Here is an 18,226-nt window from a genome sequence, read left to right as displayed (position 1 = left end):
AAGATCTTGCCTCAACACACAAAAACCAACAAAAACCCAAAACTAAATGATATTTGAAACTATGCCATAAGTAAAACTTTAAACTTTTTTTTTCCAGGTTATTTTGAACTGCTCAGCTCTTCAGAGTTTATTGCATTTGCTGAGTAGCCCAAAGGAATCTATCAAAAAGGAAGCATGTTGGACAATATCTAATATTACAGCTGGAAATAGGGCACAGATCCAGGTAATGCCATAGTACCTGCCTTTTTATCCCTGTGTGTGAGATACATTTCCAGAAGATTGTATTTATTATAGTGTATGTGCCTGTTTAACTGTGTGTATCCTGTTACTGCAGTGCCCAGTGGGTATTGGATCTCCTGGAATTGGAGTTAAAGGCAGTTGTGAACTGTCTGTGAGTGCTGGGAATTGAACCTGCATCCTCTGAAAGAGTAGTAAACAGCTGAGCCATCTTCTCCAGCCCATTTTCTATCCTTTCAGTAATAGGTGAAATTGTTTTGGTCAGCCTTTAAAATACAGCCTTCCTCATTTCTTCTAAAACTACCAATGTCCAGTGTCAATACGTCAGTCTAAGATTTTTTTTTCTTCTGTTAGTTTTTTGATACTTGGACCATGTATTTTCTTTCTACCTTTTAAGTTTGCTGATTTTTACCAAAGATCCAAAAAAAAAATCTTTATGTTTTCAAAATGTTTTGGTGGACTTTATACTAAATAGGTTGGCTTTACTCCTTATTAAACTATATTTTGCAGTGAACCCATGTATTGGATTGTGTAAATTTTTCATGGACTGTTGAAGGCCTATTTTGTTGTTTGAGACAGGGTCTCATTTTGTTGTAACCCCAGCTGCCCTGGAACTCAGTGTTTAGACTAGACTGTCCTTAGAACTCAAAGAGATCTTTACCTCTTGAATGCCAGGATTAAAGATGTATGCCACCAGGCCCAGGAAGATCTGTTTTCTTTATGCCCTTCTGCAGAGTTTCTCTGTCTCTGTCTCTGTCTCTGTCTCTGTCTCTGTCTCTCTCTGTCTCTCTCTGTCTCTCTCTGTCTCTGTCTCTCTCTCTCTCTCTCTCTCTCTCTCTCTCTGTCTCTCATAGAGGAAATTGTACTATCCTATGTTACATTTCTGGGTTAGTTTCAAGCATAAGAAGGTGTATGAAGAAGGCTAGTGATGATATGTAAATAAGACTGAGGGAAAGTATGCCATTAATAAGACACCCTTGGGTTTTTGAGACAGGGTTTCAGTGTGTAGCTATGGCTGACCTGAAACCACTGTGTGGACCAGGTTAACATCAAACTCACAAGAGATCTGTTTGCCTCTCCCTCTGGAGTGTTGTGGCTAAAGGCATGCACCATTTCCTGGCCCAGGGCATTAAATATATTTCACGTTTATTTATTGTCTGTGTTTTTGTCATGCACAGGTAGGCATAGGCTATCACTTTCATTTTGAGCTTGCCACCATATCTGACATATTCAGTAGCTTCTATGGATTATAACTTTTGCCAGTCTTGTGTGGCAAGACCTTTTCTCCACTGAACCATCTCTTCTGCCCTGACATAAGACTACAAACTCCTTAAGAGTATTTTCTATGGTACGAGGTATTAACCTCTTAAGGAGATAACAGGGTTTGCAGGCTGACTCAGCAGGTAAGAGAATTTGCTGAGTGAGCCAAAAGATATGGATTTGATCCTCAGAACCCATGGTGGAAGGAGAAAGCCAATGCTGTGTCTATGCATTCACACATACACATATAATACACATACAGTAATGAATAAAATAAACAATAAAAAATGGCAATAGGAAAAACAAACATTATTTGTCAAATTGGTTCAAAAGTTATGCTTTTAATTTCACCACTGGGTGTCAGAGGTAGCTACAACTCTGAGTTGAGGGCCAACCTGGTCTATAGCAAGTTCCAGGCTAATCAGAACTACATAGTGAAACCTGGACACAAAAATCAAAGCAAAACAAAACACGTTATAGTGACCATTAGTAGTATTTTTACACATAATGTAATTGCCTTGTCCTTTTAACTTTTTCTTCAATTTCAGACTGTGATAGATGCTAACATGTTCCCAGCTCTTATTAGTATATTGCAAACTGCTGAGTTCCGGACAAGAAAAGAAGCTGCTTGGGCCATCACAAATGCAACTTCTGGAGGGTCAGCCGAGCAGATCAAGTAAGTACTATCTAGGTAGTGTCTCACAAATTAAAGGAAAACAAATTTAACCTCTTCCCACTCACCTACTCCCAAAATGTAATCTAAAACAAAAGATTGATACCCTTGATCACTCAGAAATGAACTTCTTGACTATGAATAATTAAGTCTGGCCCTTTGGGAAATTTTTTCAGTGTTATTATAATTGGACTCAGAAGTACATTTAGTCTTTTTTAAGTTTTATTTAACAATATTCCAATTCATGTGTATGACTGTGGGCATGTGTGTATATGTAAATATAAGTATCTGGAAGGCTAGACAAATCAGATCTGAGAATTGCAGTTAGTGGCGGTTGTGAACTCTCTGACATGGGTGATGGAGAATAAACTCAGGTCTTCTGTAAGAGTAGCAAGTGATCCTAACTGCTTAGCCATCTCAGCAATATCTACATTTAATTTTTAACACTTATGTTTGCAGTTTTTAAAAAAGATTTGTGTGTGTCTGTCTGTCTCTGTGTGTCTCATGTCCATAAGTGTTAATGAAGGCCAGAAGAGGGCTTCGTATTCCTAGACCTGGAGTTAAAGGCAGTTGTGAGCTGCCTGATGTGGGTGTAGTAGAACTTGTACTCTCTGGAAGGACAGCATCATTCTTATCTGCTGAGCCATATCTGTAGCCCCTCATACTCATTTTTTGTTTTGTTTCTTTAATTTTTTTTAAGACCGTTTTCTGTGTTTACTTGGCTGTCATTCAAGGTGTACATCAACATGCCCTACCAAATTTATACTGTTTTCTTTTTTTTTATAAAGAAATCTTTTTTATTTTATTTTTATTTAATACATATACATTGTTCCTGCCTGTACTCCAGAAGAGGGCACCTGATCTCATTATAGATGGTTGTGAGCCACGATGTGGGTGCTGGTACTTGGACTCAGGACCTCTGGAAGAGCAGCCAGTGCTCTTAACCTCTGTGCCATCTCTCCAGCCCCTTATACTACTTTCTAATATTACCATAGTGGTATTAAGTTTTTAATCTCAGAGTGTAACTGTTCACTACTGAAATATAAACAGTTAAATTTATATATTATCTTTGTATTATACCTTATATCATAGACTTTTTTTTAACTTATGATTTAGACCGGTTTGGGCCAGTTTTGTTTTGTTTTGGATTTTTGCTGCCCCCCTCTCCCATATAAAATAATGAAATAGTTTTCTTCCATTCCTGTCTATATCTTTTATTTCTTTTGAAAAATAGTTAGAAATGATATGTATAGTAATAGTTAAGAGAGTACCCCTTCCTTATTCCTGATCTTTGTTCTCAAATGTATTAGCTGAACAATTCTTGTTAAGGCTCTTATCATAGCCCCTCTGTCCTTAGTTTGCCTTGAGTGTTTTGATTTTAATTGATAATCAAGAGTGGATTTGATTTTTTTCTCTTAATCTCCATGTCATCAGTGGTTTCCCTCTTTACCATATAATGTTAGTGATTTTATATGTTCTCTTCCTTCTAGAGATTTATATGTGTTTAAGTTTAAAGTAGGATAGAAAGAATATAAAGACTAGTGCCAAGTTCCACAATGACATTATTCACACATTCAAGTTTCAGCTACATTAGTTATCTGTTTTTTCCATATACAACTTGAAAAATTAAATGATAGGGAATTGCATGAATAACTGGTATGAATATGATATGGCAATCTATATCTCGTATTCATTATACTTAATCTGGATTACATGTTAAATCTTGCTGGAATTTAAAGAAATTCTTAGTTCATAATATTTGTACTTGAGAAGTGTGACTACATAGAGAAGTAATGATAACATTAACTCATCAAAACTATATGTGCTATTTGTGGTGAGGTTTAGTGGTTAAAACCCCTCTTCTGCATCAAGTCTGGTGGTCCAGTTGTATTACCAGTCTCAGAAGGCAGAGATCTTCTCCTAGGCATGCTTGCTATGGAGACTTGCCACATCAGCAGGGTTCTGTATGCTGGGTTGAAGTACCTGCTTCAATCAGTAATGTGGAAGAATCATCAAGGATATTCCTACGTCAGTCTTTGCCTCCACTTTCACTTGGGGACACATGTTATGTCCTCATCCCTCACCTGTACCCATATACATATAAAACACATACCTTGGAATACCTCCCATGTAAAAAATAGAAAAAGAGCTAGGTAGTGATGGTGCATGCTTCTATGAATCTCATGGTCACCAGGTTCAAGGTCAGCCAGGACTACCCAGAGAAATCCTGCCTCAAAAAACAGAAAGAAGGAAAACCAGAACATTAATATTTTGATGAATCACTCACACAATTGGGAAAAATTCCTATTTTTTCCCCCCGTACAAAAATTAGGAAGAGAGAGGGGAAGATGTTACCAGATAATTCAGTTTATTATGGTTTTTTTTGGGGGGCGGGGTGGTTGTTGTTTGTACTTGGTGATAAAGCTATATAGTTGGAGCTGCCAAGATGGTTGAACAGGTAAAGGCATTTGCTGCCACGCCTTATGACCTGAGTTTGAGTTCTAGGCACTTACTTTGTACAGATAGAGAGCAAGTTCTCTCAGATTTTGTCTGTCTTCCACATGCATACCATGGCACACATGCCCCTAATCAGTCAGCCAATCAATAAATGTAGTAAAATTGTTATTATTTTGAGGAAGGATCTCACCGAGTTAGCCTTAGCTGGCCTACAACTCCATATGTAGACTAGTGTGGCTTCCACCTGACAGATTCACCTGCCTCAGCCTCCTAAATTCTGAGATGAAAGACATGTGCCCCCACTCCTATTGGGCTAGTTAGTTTCTCTGTCATCTTGACATAAGCTAGTTGAGAAAATGCCCATTACGTTGGTTTGTAGGCAAGCCTGTGGGGCGTTTTCTTGATTAATGATTGGTGGGTGAGGGCCCAGACTGCTGTGGTTGGTGTCATCCTGGCAGCTGGTCCTGGGAGGCGGTATAAGAAAGGTAGCTGAACAAGAGCTAGCTGGTAGTGGTCTGTGCCCTGCTTGACTTTCTGCCTTGGTGTCCCTCAATAATGGACTGTAATCGGAATTTCTAAGGCAAATAAACTCTTTCCTCCCTAAAATGCCATAGTTACAATTTGTTTTTATTTCTACAACAAGCCTTATAGATTGTTTAAAACCTAACAAAGTTAAGTATGACTAAACTGTGTTTTATTGTTGCTCTTCATCCAGGTACCTAGTAGAACTGGGTTGTATCAAGCCACTCTGTGATCTCCTCACTGTCATGGACTCAAAGATTGTACAGGTTGCCCTCAATGGTTTGGAGAACATCCTGAGGCTTGGAGAACAAGAAGCAAAAAGAAATGGCTCAGGCATTAACCCTTACTGTGCTTTGATTGAAGAAGCATATGGTGAGATACTTAGATTGGGTTAGCCTCTGACTTAGAGTAAGGAAATAGACATAGTCATGTAAAAACATGAATATAGTAGGTACTGGGTAATACTGACTGTTACGAGCTTGTTACTAAGATGTTAGTTTATAATGTTAGCATTCAGATGTAATAGTAATAATCATTTCTATATGACTATACAAGATATGTAAGCGAGAATGTTTATATCAAAAGAAGTAGACTTGAAAATGTGGTTAACTAGGATTTTCAAAAAGATTTTTATTCTTCTTTTTAGGTCTGGATAAAATAGAGTTCTTGCAGAGTCATGAAAACCAGGAGATCTATCAAAAGGCTTTTGATCTTATTGAGCATTACTTTGGGACCGAAGATGAGGACAGCAGCATTACACCCCAGGTTGACCTTAGCCAGCAGCAGTACATCTTCCAGCAGTGTGAGGCTCCTATGGAAGGTTTCCAGCTTTGAAGCAATCCTCTGCTTTCTTGTTCCTGTGTCAGACCAGGCTATCCAGTCAAGTCCTCTTGTGGAGCCCACAGTCCTCATGGAGCTAATTTCTCAAATGTTTTCCATAATACTGTTTGCGCTCATTTGCTTGCCTTGCGCACCTGCTCTCTTACACACATCTGGAAAACCTCTGGCTCTCTGTGGTGGAATACCCTTTTATTACAAGGGTAACCAGAATGGCCCACTCTCTTATGGAAAAATCCCTAAGCTTGGAGATCCGCAATTATATTAGAGTCATGGGAATATACACATATTAATGTGGCTCCCTTTTTTGTGGGGGAAAAAGAGGACTCTTCCTCATTCCATAAAGTGGGGAAAATGACATTAAAGATAAAACTAAAACCTTTATCTTGAATTTTACACAACTACTTGGACAAGGGAGATACTTAGACTTGTGCATACATCAGAGTACTCTTCTCGAGTTCTTCCACAGTGAACCAACCCTTGGAGTACCTGGTGGCTTTTTCTAGCCAAATTTGCATTAAACCTTATTGAGATGGGATGGTTTTCTTTCCTCTAATGGAGTCATTCTTCAGATATTAAAGTTAAACCATCCACTCCCTCACCTTCAGCCTTCAGTGAATGTGCTTCTAGTTGTCAGGAATGCTGAAGAATTAACACTTTGACTTTTAAATGTGATACTGGCTTGGCAGATTCCCTTACAGCAGAAAGGAGAGGAGCACAGATTAATGTGTATGGCTTCTGCTTCTCTTTGGTTTTATGTCTCTCGGAAGTAGTTCAGTTTTAACACTGGTATGAAGATAAAAGTCCTTAGTTAAAACCATGTTCTAAAATTCAGTTAGATTCAGAAGAACACAGAACCCATCACTTTCTCTAAACCAGTGTGAATAGAGGCTGTGTTTCTGCATTACAAGACTCAGGCTTTGTGGTCCTGATCAAGGTCCTGGTAAATTGGAGTTCACCCTAGGTGCTTTTCTTCTTTGTGACTGGCAGATAACACGTATTTAAATATTCTTAGGGATTTTTTTCCTTAGTCAAGTGCAGCAGATCCTAACATATCATGCTGCATACATGATCCTGCAGTTATCTTTAAAAGCTAACAGTCTCCTCAAAATGACCTCTAAACTAAAAGGGCAGTGATCTTTTTCTAATAACTTCGGTGTTCCCTGGTTTTATTTCATCTCCCACTAGTACCCTACCTCCCCAAGTAAAAACAGTGCCCACCTCCTGCTTATTTAATGGTGACTGTAATGGACCTGCAAATGGCACTTCCAGTACTGTGTTCACTGATCCCCATTTTTGCTTGGACTAGAAGGGGAGAAAAACAGAGAAAGCTTAATTGCCAAGAGAACTGCAAATGAGTTCAATGCGACTTCTCGGTGCTAGTTGGCCATCTTGGCTCATTGTTGGGACACACTATCAGAGAAGAGCTTTTCTTGATGATATTCTGTTCAAAATGAATTCTGAAGGAAAAGTTGTTCACATTTGTTTCAGAGCATACCCTTTTAAATCTCTTTAGACTACTCTTCTAGAATTCATTGTAACCCCAAAGTATAAAAACTATCTGGGAGATGCCCCTGATAAGCTATTGCACATCTCTGGTGAATCCTGCTGAATGTAAGGGATATTCAGAACTTTCATACCTCATCATGATATTTAAGCAGCCAACTTACATGACCCGATTTACTTTGAAAATTTTATTTCATTCAAATGCGAAAGTTGCAGAGACAAAGGACATTTATCAGCCAAGAGTGTGATACATTCTTGCTCTAGTCTTTAATTGTGTCTGTGCTCTGGGATGGAGACAGTCTGATGTCTGTTATGGATGGAGCAGGCACTACAAAACTAGTCAACTCCCATCTGTCCTGTTGTTTTCTAGTGCTGCTTTGTGCTGAGAGAACATGTTAGTTTACTGAACTTGACTGTATAAGACTGATTCTTTGTAATTTTAGGGATAAATTAGGTGGTTAATTTAAAAATGAACTTTCAATGTTGCCTTTACATCACATTAAAATATCACTTCTTTCAGAAGGGTAATAGAAGCACTGATTCATAGTAAAAATCTTGTTTTTAGCTTTGACCTTTTTTGTGGCTGTTTTGTTTTTTTAATTGTAAATTACTGGTGATGTATTTCTGTAGAATGTTTTAAATTATGTACCTTCTACTGGATAGTTAAAAGCTTTGCAACTTACAAACGAGTTTGAATGAAAAGAAGTACAAAGCACACAGAGTTGTCACCCCACCTTACCAAGAGTGTACAGCTGGGACTTTTTTTAGCAGTTTCAGGGTTACCTAGTGAGGTCAGGTCCATTAACCAATGCAGTCTGTTTTATTGAAAACAGAATAGTTATCCTAAGCTTGACCCTAGAAGTTGATGAACTTTAAATATTCTGAACTTTGTTTTTATAGTAAAATGATACATGTAAAGATTGGAGTTGACTAAAGTTAAACCCCAGCAAATTCAGATGTTCTGGAGCAGACTATTTTGTTTTTTAATGCAAGTGGAATTTTAAGGGGTACTTGTAAATCCTATTTTTATTGCTTCACCTGGCACAGTCTACTGATTTAGTTTAATCTTTTGAATATTTTTATCAGAAAGGTGTTACTTATTACAAAAAAGCATGTTAGTATTTATAACACAAGAAAACTCTTAAGGTTTTTAGGTAGTGATCAGGGCAAAGTGGCTTTGTTTCTTTATCTTTCCCTGTCTTCCTTCAGACTTTCCAAGTATGTATTTTATACTGAGATCTTTGGTTTAAGAAAAATTGCATTCAGAGAATTTGAGATGTAAAGGTATTTGGTAACTGAAGGACCAACAGGTAAATATGATTGGCTAGAGAAATAACCCAGAAAGTACAGATACTGGATATAAAGAAAAAAAGTTTAGACAGTTCTCCATGGAACACTTTGTTCTTGTCACCAATCGAAACCATTTTTCTATTGTTCTCATCAGTAGTCCCCTGCTGGAAACTGTTGCACTAGGGTTGTTTCTTCTGTGTACCCGACAAAGCTATTGGACTCTGGGTGTTTTTCAGCCTTACTGTCCCATAAAAAATCTGAATTATTCCAGTTGCTGCTGATTATGCCTAAGAAAACATATATAAGTATAATTTGTCAACCAAACTCTGTTGTACATGACTACCTACCGGCAACTTTGATTGATTCTGTAGTGCTAAATAAACATTTCAGCTGTCTAACCCCAGACCTGGGGGCTGCATTGTAAAACAGGATTTCCTTGGGTTTCTTGGGGTTTATGTTATCTCTGATTGTGTGAACATTGTCACACCAATAAGCAAGCCATTTTAGCTATATTTAGAGGCTGAAGCTTTTTACATAGGTTGGAAATTCTGTTCAGCAATGCACAATAAGAAAAAGGAGTTGCTTTTTGAGAGGCGTGTTGTTTCCTTTCAAGATACATAACTGTGTGCTACCTACTGCATTCCAAAATTTGCTCTTTTGCAGCTTCATTTTGACATCTCAGATTAGTAGGGCCATTTCCTTATTTTTTGAAGTAAACAGATTAAGGTCCATCTGCATAGTTGATAAATATTTTAAGTTACCTTTTCTCATTATTAGTTAAAAGTAATTGGAGATTAGATGTGACTAAGTATAATATGTTGACTATACTATAAATGATACTCTAACACTCTTCATTGTTAGGAAAGGACAGGTTTTAAGAATAAGTACTAAGACATTAGGACAATGTTTAATAAAGTAGACACCAAACTTTATTTATTTATTTATTTATTTATTTATTTATTTTGGTTTTTCGAGACACATTTCTTTGTATCATAGCCCTGGCTGTCCTGGAACTCACTCTGTAGAACAGTCTAGACTTGAACTCAAAGATCCACCTGCCTCTGCCTCCCAAGTGCTGAAATTAAAGGGATTAAAGGTGTGTGCCACTATCGCCTGACTACTTTGCAACTGCTACTAGTTTGCATATTCAGATAGAAGACGTGACACCCCCCCTTGCTTTGTTCCCAAGCATCTTTTACCTTCTGTAGTACTAAAATTATATTTAGCCAGACAGATTTAAAGGAAATTCAAATGGTTGGTTGTGAATTTAATGACATAATGACTAAACTCAAACAATTTTGTGTTCAAATGAGAATATAGAAATTACTGACAGGGGACAGTTGGAGTAGGAAGAATAATTGCTCTTATAGTCAACACCATGGGTGTAAAGTTAGCTCAGCCTACTACTACTACTAAAGAGTATATTTTCCCATAGACCTCTCCCTTTATTTTACCTGTTGGGTATTTCCTACCTCAAGACATTTTGGCCATCGTGTACCCTTTCTTGAGAGTGTTCCCACACTTGATTTGGAATGGCTATTAATTCTTTGTATTTAAATGCACTCTGCTAGGCCATGGATGAATGCTTTGCATATAGTAAATTTTCAATAAATAATGAATGAAGACTATACGACTGATAGTAATGGGTGAATGAGGAATATATAACAGTGATAGTAATGGGTGCTTGATTACAAAAGAAAATGCAGAGGAATTCTTTCACATGGTTGAAATCAGAACTGGTAACTGTTAAAACAATTGTCTCAACATAAAGTGTCTCAAGATACATAAAAGGATCTGAAGTTTACAAAAGAAACATTGTCAGGGCATCAAACAAGGGGAAGAAAAGCTGCAGGGCTTATTTTGCAGGCTATTACACACCCGAGTGTGTGTGATAGAGCAGATAGCACTTTTAGTTTTAAAAGTTTTGTCAGACCGGAGAGATGGCTCCATGGTTAAGAGTGCTTGTTAGCTGCTCTTCCAGAGGACCTGGGTATTCCCAGTACTCACACAGCAGCTCACAACTATCTGAGACTCCACTTCCAGAGGTCTGACACCTTCATACCAGTCACGTAAAAGAAAGTTAAATTATTTGTTTAAAAGCTTTGTTAATATATCCAACTGATGTGGAGGCAGATGGCTAGGCTGTTGAAATTTTCCACTTTCATATACTGTATGTATTGCAGGAGAATGGTTTCTTTATTCCTCCAGGCTTATTGACAAATGAACAAAAAAGTATATTCTTTAGTCTTAACTGTTGGCACTTTCCTTTTTGAGATTGCTGCCCAGGTACTATTGTGAAAATTTGATCAAAATACAGCTTCAGTTCATGCAAACTGGTTTCATCTGCGGTACAGAATTGCTGAGTGTACAGATTTACTGCAGAGCTTGAATAACTTCTGCCCATACTTCACCTACATTTCTGGGAGTGTATGTGGGGCAATATTTTTTAGATAGGGTCTCTTGAAGTCCAGGCTGGCTTTAAACTGCTTTATAACAGAGGATAACTTTGAACTTGCCTTTTACATCCACAGCCAGAGTGCTTTGGCAGGCACCAGCTTAGCCCATATTGGAAAAAGTACTAAGTATGGAGGCTTCTCTGTGATTGCAGTGTTTTTGCAGAGGATAAAGTTGTGGTTTGCATATCTTTACCCATACGCCCTTAGCCCAAGGAAGCCAGTGGAATTCAGAAGAGTTACTGTAAGGGTCACTACCTTATCAACCAATTGAGCAACAGGTAAGGAGAAAACAAAAACCCAGAAGACAGAGAACAAAATAATTCAGGACTTTGGAGAGGCCTGGACAGTCATGTTGTAAGCATGGAATTTTGCAAGGGTAACATGATTATGATGTATCATGCTAAGAGGTCACCAATGACTAATGACTTGCTTAAGATGGTGCTTTTAAATTTATGGGTTAATTGACACCCTAATTATGTCATCTTTGGCTTTTAAAATGTCTGGTTTTAGATGATGTTCATGGTGAATATCCTATTTAGTCTAAATAGGTGTTCCAGATTTGGTCTAGGCTTAGGAACTGGGTCTGTAGTCTCAAAAGCTCTTTAAAGAATCCATTCTAAACAGTTAAAACAGAATGGAGGGCTAGATGGTGGGGGTGTACATCTTCACTCCCAGTATTCAAGGCAGAGGCAGGCTAATCTCTGAGATCCAGGACAGCCAGGGCTTCACAGAGATACCCTGTTTCAAAAAAACAAAACAAAACAGAATAATGGAAGAATCTTTCCAAGGCCATCATGAAATCTGGCATGTTATTAAAAGTTTCTATTTAAAAAGTACTGAGGAGCCTTTAAGCTATAAATGGGAGCCTTAGGGCAGTTTAGAGAAACGGATTTGATTTCTTCAGTGAACAAAATTTTCTAAAAGCATAGAGGTCACCTTGTCTTATGAGAAGCATAACTAGTTATAAAAGGATAGACATGACCCTGCCTAGAACTCAGGGTGGAACTCTGATGGATACAACTTAGGGCTTACCCTGTTGATGAACACTATCATCAAAGCCCATTTCTCCAAAAGAGCTAAGCAAATACTAATAATTTGTTAGGACAGCTTGTTAACATTAGGACATGAGTATTGATTTTAGTAGTCTATTTCTAGCCTTTTCTTTCCATAAGTCCTTGATGCTATTCATAAACAAGGTGTCTTACACAGGAAGAAGTGAGTTCTCTTCAAAATAAAAAGCTATGTCTTAATCATACCCACATCAAATCTATGCACCTTTTGTCCCTCGTGCTTGTGATGTGTGTAGTGGACTAAACATCCAGGACCACCAGGATATCCTGTCTTAGTTCTTGGGTTGTACCCATCTTTTCCTTTTGGCTTCCTAGTTATAAGAAAAATACATAGTTACTTGAAATACAGCCTAAAATTTGTTATACAATGTCCTTTTAGGTGAGTGAGTAAAAATGGAAAGTTTTGATTATGGTTTCTAACCACTACGACCTATCAGAAATCACAGTTAGTTGCGGCTTCAGATGTGGCTAAGTAGTTCTCTGTGGGTCCATGATCCTTGGTGTTCAAACGACCCTTTTACAAGGGTTGCACATTTACATTAATTCATAATGACAATATCACAGTTATGAAGTGGCAATGAAATCATTTTAGGGTTGGGGTCACCACAGCATGAAGTGTATTAAGGGGGGTTGGGAACCACTGCACTGACAGCTCTTCAGAGGACCTGAGTTGGATTTCCAGCACCTACATGCAGCTCACAACCATCTGCAACTCCAGTTCCAACATAATTGGATGCCGACAAAACCTTACACCTAAAAATATGAATCACTGTAATCCATGCTAATGGGAGCAAGGAAGTAATTTTCTTGGGTGACTCCTGTTCATCCTAGCACTGACAAAACTGGGTTGGAATTGACACCAGTTCAAGGCTAGTCTGGGTCACAGAATGAGAAGCTGTCTCAAAAAAAGAAAGCAGGTGGTCCAGTGGGTAAAGAGGCCTGCCTTTCACTATGCTGGCAATGAGGACAACTCACAAGGCGGCCTCGGTGCCACCCATAGCCCTGCACAATATACAAAGTATAGAGGCCAGCAGGTAAGAAAGAAAGCCTTTGTTGCTATTGCAGAGTACTGAAGATTGCCAGCACGGCCTACTGCTGGAGCTCTCAAGCCTTTTAATCGCACATGGGAGGCAGAGACTGGTAGATTACTGAGTTCAAGGCCAGCCTGGTCTACAGAGAGAGAGTTCTTGCACAGCTAGGGCTACACACAGAAACCTTGTTTTGAAAAACCAAAGGGTACAGGGGAAGATTCCCAGCACCTATGTTAATAAGGAAAAGAGACTAGACTAAGGTAATTTGGCAGTCGGGACTGGCGGCAAACCTGTAATCTCAGTGCTCCGGAAGCTGAGGCAGAAAGGTTGCCTTGAATTCTAGGCCAGTCTGGGCAATACGGTGAAACTCTGCCTCAACACCTCGGTCTCTGCCCCCTCACAAAAGGGAATGATGCTCTAAACCTGTAGCCCCAGCACTTGGCAAGTGAAGTGGAGCAAGGGTCCTTTTCCTGTTTGGACTATGAGACTATCACAAAGCACCGGTAAAAACAATGCAATGTTTCCTTAGTGTTTAAGAGGGGGGTAGCAGGTAATTTTCCTTTTAACAGGACAGCTCTGAATAACCTTCCCACCCACCTGTCCCTTTCTCATCTCAAGAACCTTATTCATCAATTTTCTACCGAAGCGTAAACTACCCGGCCTAAATACCAAAGGTATTTAGGAAAAACCTTGGGATTTTTTCTTTTCGAGACAAGGTTGTGTAGCTCTGGTTGTCTTGGAACTCATTCCATAGACCAGGCTGGCCTCAAACTCATAGAGATCCGCCTGCCTGTGCTTTCCCGAGTGTTGGGATTAAAGGGTGTGCCACCATCGTCCGTAAAATAATTTTAATCCGCTAGTTTTATGATCTTGTGTATTCGCTCTGCTCCAGTACCCTAGTCAAAGGAAACAGACCTTGTAGTCACCACTCTCAGCACTGGAGGAGGGCGGGGGCAGAGGCCAACTATGTGCACAGTTTTCCTTAAGTGCCCGCGGGCCGCGCCCCTTCCTGCACTCAAGCCTCTCAGCAAAAAGCCTGTTTCAGCTTCTGCGGGCTGGGTCCTGGAGGACCGGAAGCAAACGCTGGCCTCCTTCAGCGCAGGCGCCGACCGGCCGGTCCCATTAGTGGATGTGGACCAGCGCTGTGGCGCGTCCCCGGCTCCTCTTGAGCCCTCTTAGGTCCTGTTTTGAGTGGAGTTCTCAGTCCTCAGTCGCTCACTGTTCCCACATATTTTGGAGCTGGGAAGGACGTGGATGAGGACGTTCTGTGCAGCCTCCCAACCCCCGCGGGATGGCCTAGTCCTTTAACAGCACCAGGCAAGAGTACCGCTCTCAGAACCACTGTGATCTGGTTCTCGGATGCTACCGAAGAAAGCGAGCGGAGAGTGGTCCAAATCTTGCTGCTGATTCTGTGCCGACCCTAAAGACCGTGCGTTTTCGAACGGCAAGTTTCACCTTCTGTAAGGTTCCGGGCCAGACGCCTGCACAAACTGTAGAGCCCGAGCTATGGCGACCGAGCATACCCCAGCAGAGGGAGCACAGTTGGCCCTCTCCTCTGTCACCCTGCGGGAGGAAGAGCCGCAGAAACCCAACTATGCTGTCAAACTTACACTTACGGGGCACTCGGCAGCCATATCATCAGTTAAATTTAGTCCTAACGGAGAATGGCTAGCAAGTTCTGCTGCTGATACACTAATTATAATTTGGGGGGCATATGATGGGAAATGTAAGAAAACACTCTGTGGTCATAATCTGGAAATATCAGATGTTGCCTGGTCTTCAGATTCTAGGCGTCTGGTTTCTGCCTCAGACGATAAGACTCTAAAGTTATGGGATGTGAGAACTGGAAAATGTTTGAAAACACTGAAGGGACACAGCGATTTCGTCTTCTGCTGTAATTTCAACCCACCATCCAACCTCATTGTTTCAGGATCGTTTGATGAGAGTGTGAAAATATGGGAGGTGGAAACAGGAAAGTGCCTCAAGACGTTGTCTGCCCATTCGGATCCCATTTCTGCTGTGCATTTTAATTGTAATGGGTCCTTGATAGTGTCGGGGAGCTATGATGGTCTTTGTAGAATCTGGGATGCTGCATCAGGCCAGTGTTTAAAAACACTTGCTGATGATGGTAACCCTCCCGTGTCTTTTGTAAAATTTTCTCCAAATGGTAAATATATTCTCACTGCAACTTTGGACAGTACTCTTAAACTGTGGGATTACAGCAGAGGCAGATGCCTGAAGACATACACTGGCCATAAGAATGAGAAATACTGCATATTTGCCAGTTTCTCTGTTACTGGTGGAAAGTGGGTTGTGTCTGGCTCAGAGGACAACATGGTTTACATCTGGAACCTTCAGACTAAAGAGATTGTACAGAAGTTACAAGGTCACACAGATGTTGTGATCTCAGCAGCTTGTCACCCTACAGAAAACATCATTGCATCAGCAGCATTAGAAAATGACAAAACAATTAAACTATGGAGGAGTGACTGCTAAAGTCTCTGGCAATCACTGACTAGCGCTAAGTTAGAAGCAAAATAAAAAGGATGGTTTCTCTGAAGTCTGGCATGGTTTTGTAGTTCATTTCAAATTGTCTTTGATTGTGTGAGTTTGAGACATTTTAATTTGTGAAATGAGGCCACTGTAAAAGCAAGTCTAGGTTCTGCTTGTTGGCACTCTCTTATGTTCGTCCCCAGACAGCATCTCATTCTTTTTCTTTCAACAGCTCTCTCAGAGGGGAGGGCATTCGGAACATTTAGAAGGTTGACAGAAGAGGGTGACTGGGAATGAAGGACGTGGAGTTTCTGGTTTGGGAGGTCATTAAGGACAGTGGCATGAGTTTGGGGGGCGGTAATGAGAGGATTAGAGATGTTTTACCTATTTTTGGTGTGAGACATCACCTATTTACGTTGCCTATTTATATGATGGGACATCAGATTGCCAAATAAATCTGTCAAGTTGGGAATAATGTCACTGTCAGGTTCATTCTACAAACTGTAATCCTTCTGCTTGTGTTGTAGAGGGCAGAAGATAACTGTGGGCTCCAGGTCATGAACTTAGGTCAGCCTCTCTCAACAGGATCTTTTATTCACTGAGCCAACTTGCAGGCCCAGAACCTCAAAAGTGTTTTTGAGAAAGGGTCTTGCTATGTAGCCCTATAGGCTTGTAAACCAGGCTGGTCTCAAACTCATAGAGATCCACCTGCCTCTGCTTCCTCAGAATCTTAAACTTTTAACTAAAAAATCTCCTTAAGTACTTTGTAAGATTATGTCATTTTGTGACGTTCCAGGCAAATTACATGTCAGATTGTGACCGCTCTCCACTATTGGACCTCCTAACCCTGGTCCAACATCATTCAGTTCAGAAATCACCTTATGAATCCTATGTTTGCCTGCCCGACACCTCAGTGGGCAGCTGATGTAGGTTCTCAAACTTCAGAGTTACTAACTTGCAGTTGTGATGGCTTCATGGGCCATGTTTTTAGTAGACAATGAACACTAAGATCAGGTCGTCTTGGCTTTTTCTAGAGGTCCTGATATTTATCAGACAACAAATGATGCCATAACTTCATTTCTTACTTGCTGTCAATAAATTTTAGTAATAAAATTTCCCAACTATAACATCGATTAAGAAATATTTTGCAGTAGCCCCACATACTAACTGGAAGGCAGCTATGCTAATCCCTATACCACCAACACCTCAGACCTATACGTCAACTGTATCCACACGGGGCTTACCTAGAAAATATAGATGAAAACCCCTCATGAGATTAAGAACTTTTTATCTTCCCTACAAGTTCTGAGAAATGCATTAGAATTACTTGTAGAGTATGATTGCCAAAATGCTGGTGTGTTTGATTACACTGGAAGATGCAAGATCAGTTAGGGGGCATGGGCGAAATTCTGATCGAGAAATTAAATTTGGATGGGTGTGATGGCTCAGTGTGTGAAGGTACTTGCTGCTAAGTCTGATGACCCAAGATCCATCCCTGGAACCTGCATAGGAGAAAACACATTTCTACAGTTGTTCTTGGACTTCAAAATTCATTCTGTGGCATGGGTACCCTGGCCCTCCCCAAAGACAAGATAAAAATAATGTGAAAAAATTAAAGGACTTAAACCCATAAAGAAATAGTCATGGTATTTTACTGAATAGAGAATGACACACAATAAAAAAAAATGATTGTACAAACTGGTGGTATATCTTTATCATAGGCTTTAAGACAGACCTCTCACTGCTCTTCAATGAAAATGACATTGCTATATGAAGGAAGGTTCCTTAAGGAAGTTCTGCATTAGAATTTACCAATATTCAAAACATGGGCTTGGAGGGCGTTCCCAAAATACTCAAGAAAAATAAATTTTCTAAAAATGCACAAGAAACTGTTTTTTATAATAAATTTGCAAGTGACAAAAATCAAAGCATTTGATACCTAAAATGAAGCAAAGGCAAAAGTACAGTGTACAGACAGACAACATCAATACTATTAGATCATGAATCTGTTGGCAGTATTCCATTACAAATGTACCTCATTAGGTTTCCAGACAGTGGCATGTGGTGCTTTTAAAAATCACACCTATTAGCTCTGAGAAGTAGTGTGTTGGGTGGTTATAATGATGTGTCATCTGTTAGCACTAGGGAGGCGTGCGACAGTCATTGACTTGTTTATAGCAGAAACCACCTGAATACCAGACACCATGGTAGCATAAGGCTAAGGAAACATATAGGGGTATAAGTGCTTATTTTCCAATACTAACAAACAAGAATGTGGATGGCATTTTCCTAAGTACAGAATTTAATTCTCTGGCAGTAGGAAAGGACTATTTTGGGAGCCAAGTCATGAACTAGGAGGTAGCAGCTGCCCCCGGCAATTCTATGATGAATGAT

At 39.7% G+C, this 18,226-nt stretch overlaps 2 protein-coding genes across 3 annotated transcripts in view; both read left to right on the top strand.

Moving 5' to 3' along the window:
• Positions 1-9,208, top strand: part of Kpna1 (karyopherin subunit alpha 1) — a 53,205-nt gene extending 43,997 nt beyond the window's left edge. For both annotated transcript variants that reach the window (XM_040750850.1, XM_040750849.1), the window contains exons 11-14: positions 98-223; positions 2,046-2,173; positions 5,343-5,521; positions 5,796-9,208. In XM_040750850.1, the coding sequence (XP_040606784.1) occupies positions 98-223; positions 2,046-2,173; positions 5,343-5,521; positions 5,796-5,983 (621 nt within the window). In that variant the 3' untranslated portion in view covers positions 5,984-9,208. The remainder of the gene's footprint in view (positions 1-97; positions 224-2,045; positions 2,174-5,342; positions 5,522-5,795) is intronic.
• A 4,914-nt stretch (positions 9,209-14,122) lies between these two features.
• On the top strand, positions 14,123-15,899 carry Wdr5b (WD repeat domain 5B). Its single transcript, XM_005071523.4, has one exon. The coding sequence runs from the start codon at positions 14,846-14,848 to the stop codon at positions 15,833-15,835; it is 990 nt and encodes a 329-aa protein (XP_005071580.1). The 5' UTR covers positions 14,123-14,845; the 3' UTR covers positions 15,836-15,899.
• Positions 15,900-18,226: the final 2,327 nt, after the last annotated feature.

This window comes from Mesocricetus auratus, unplaced genomic scaffold, assembly GCF_017639785.1.
Source record: "Mesocricetus auratus isolate SY011 unplaced genomic scaffold, BCM_Maur_2.0 Super-Scaffold_100008, whole genome shotgun sequence".
Taxonomy (NCBI): Eukaryota; Metazoa; Chordata; class Mammalia; order Rodentia; family Cricetidae; genus Mesocricetus; species Mesocricetus auratus.
This window is presented reverse-complemented; position numbering and strand designations above follow the sequence as displayed.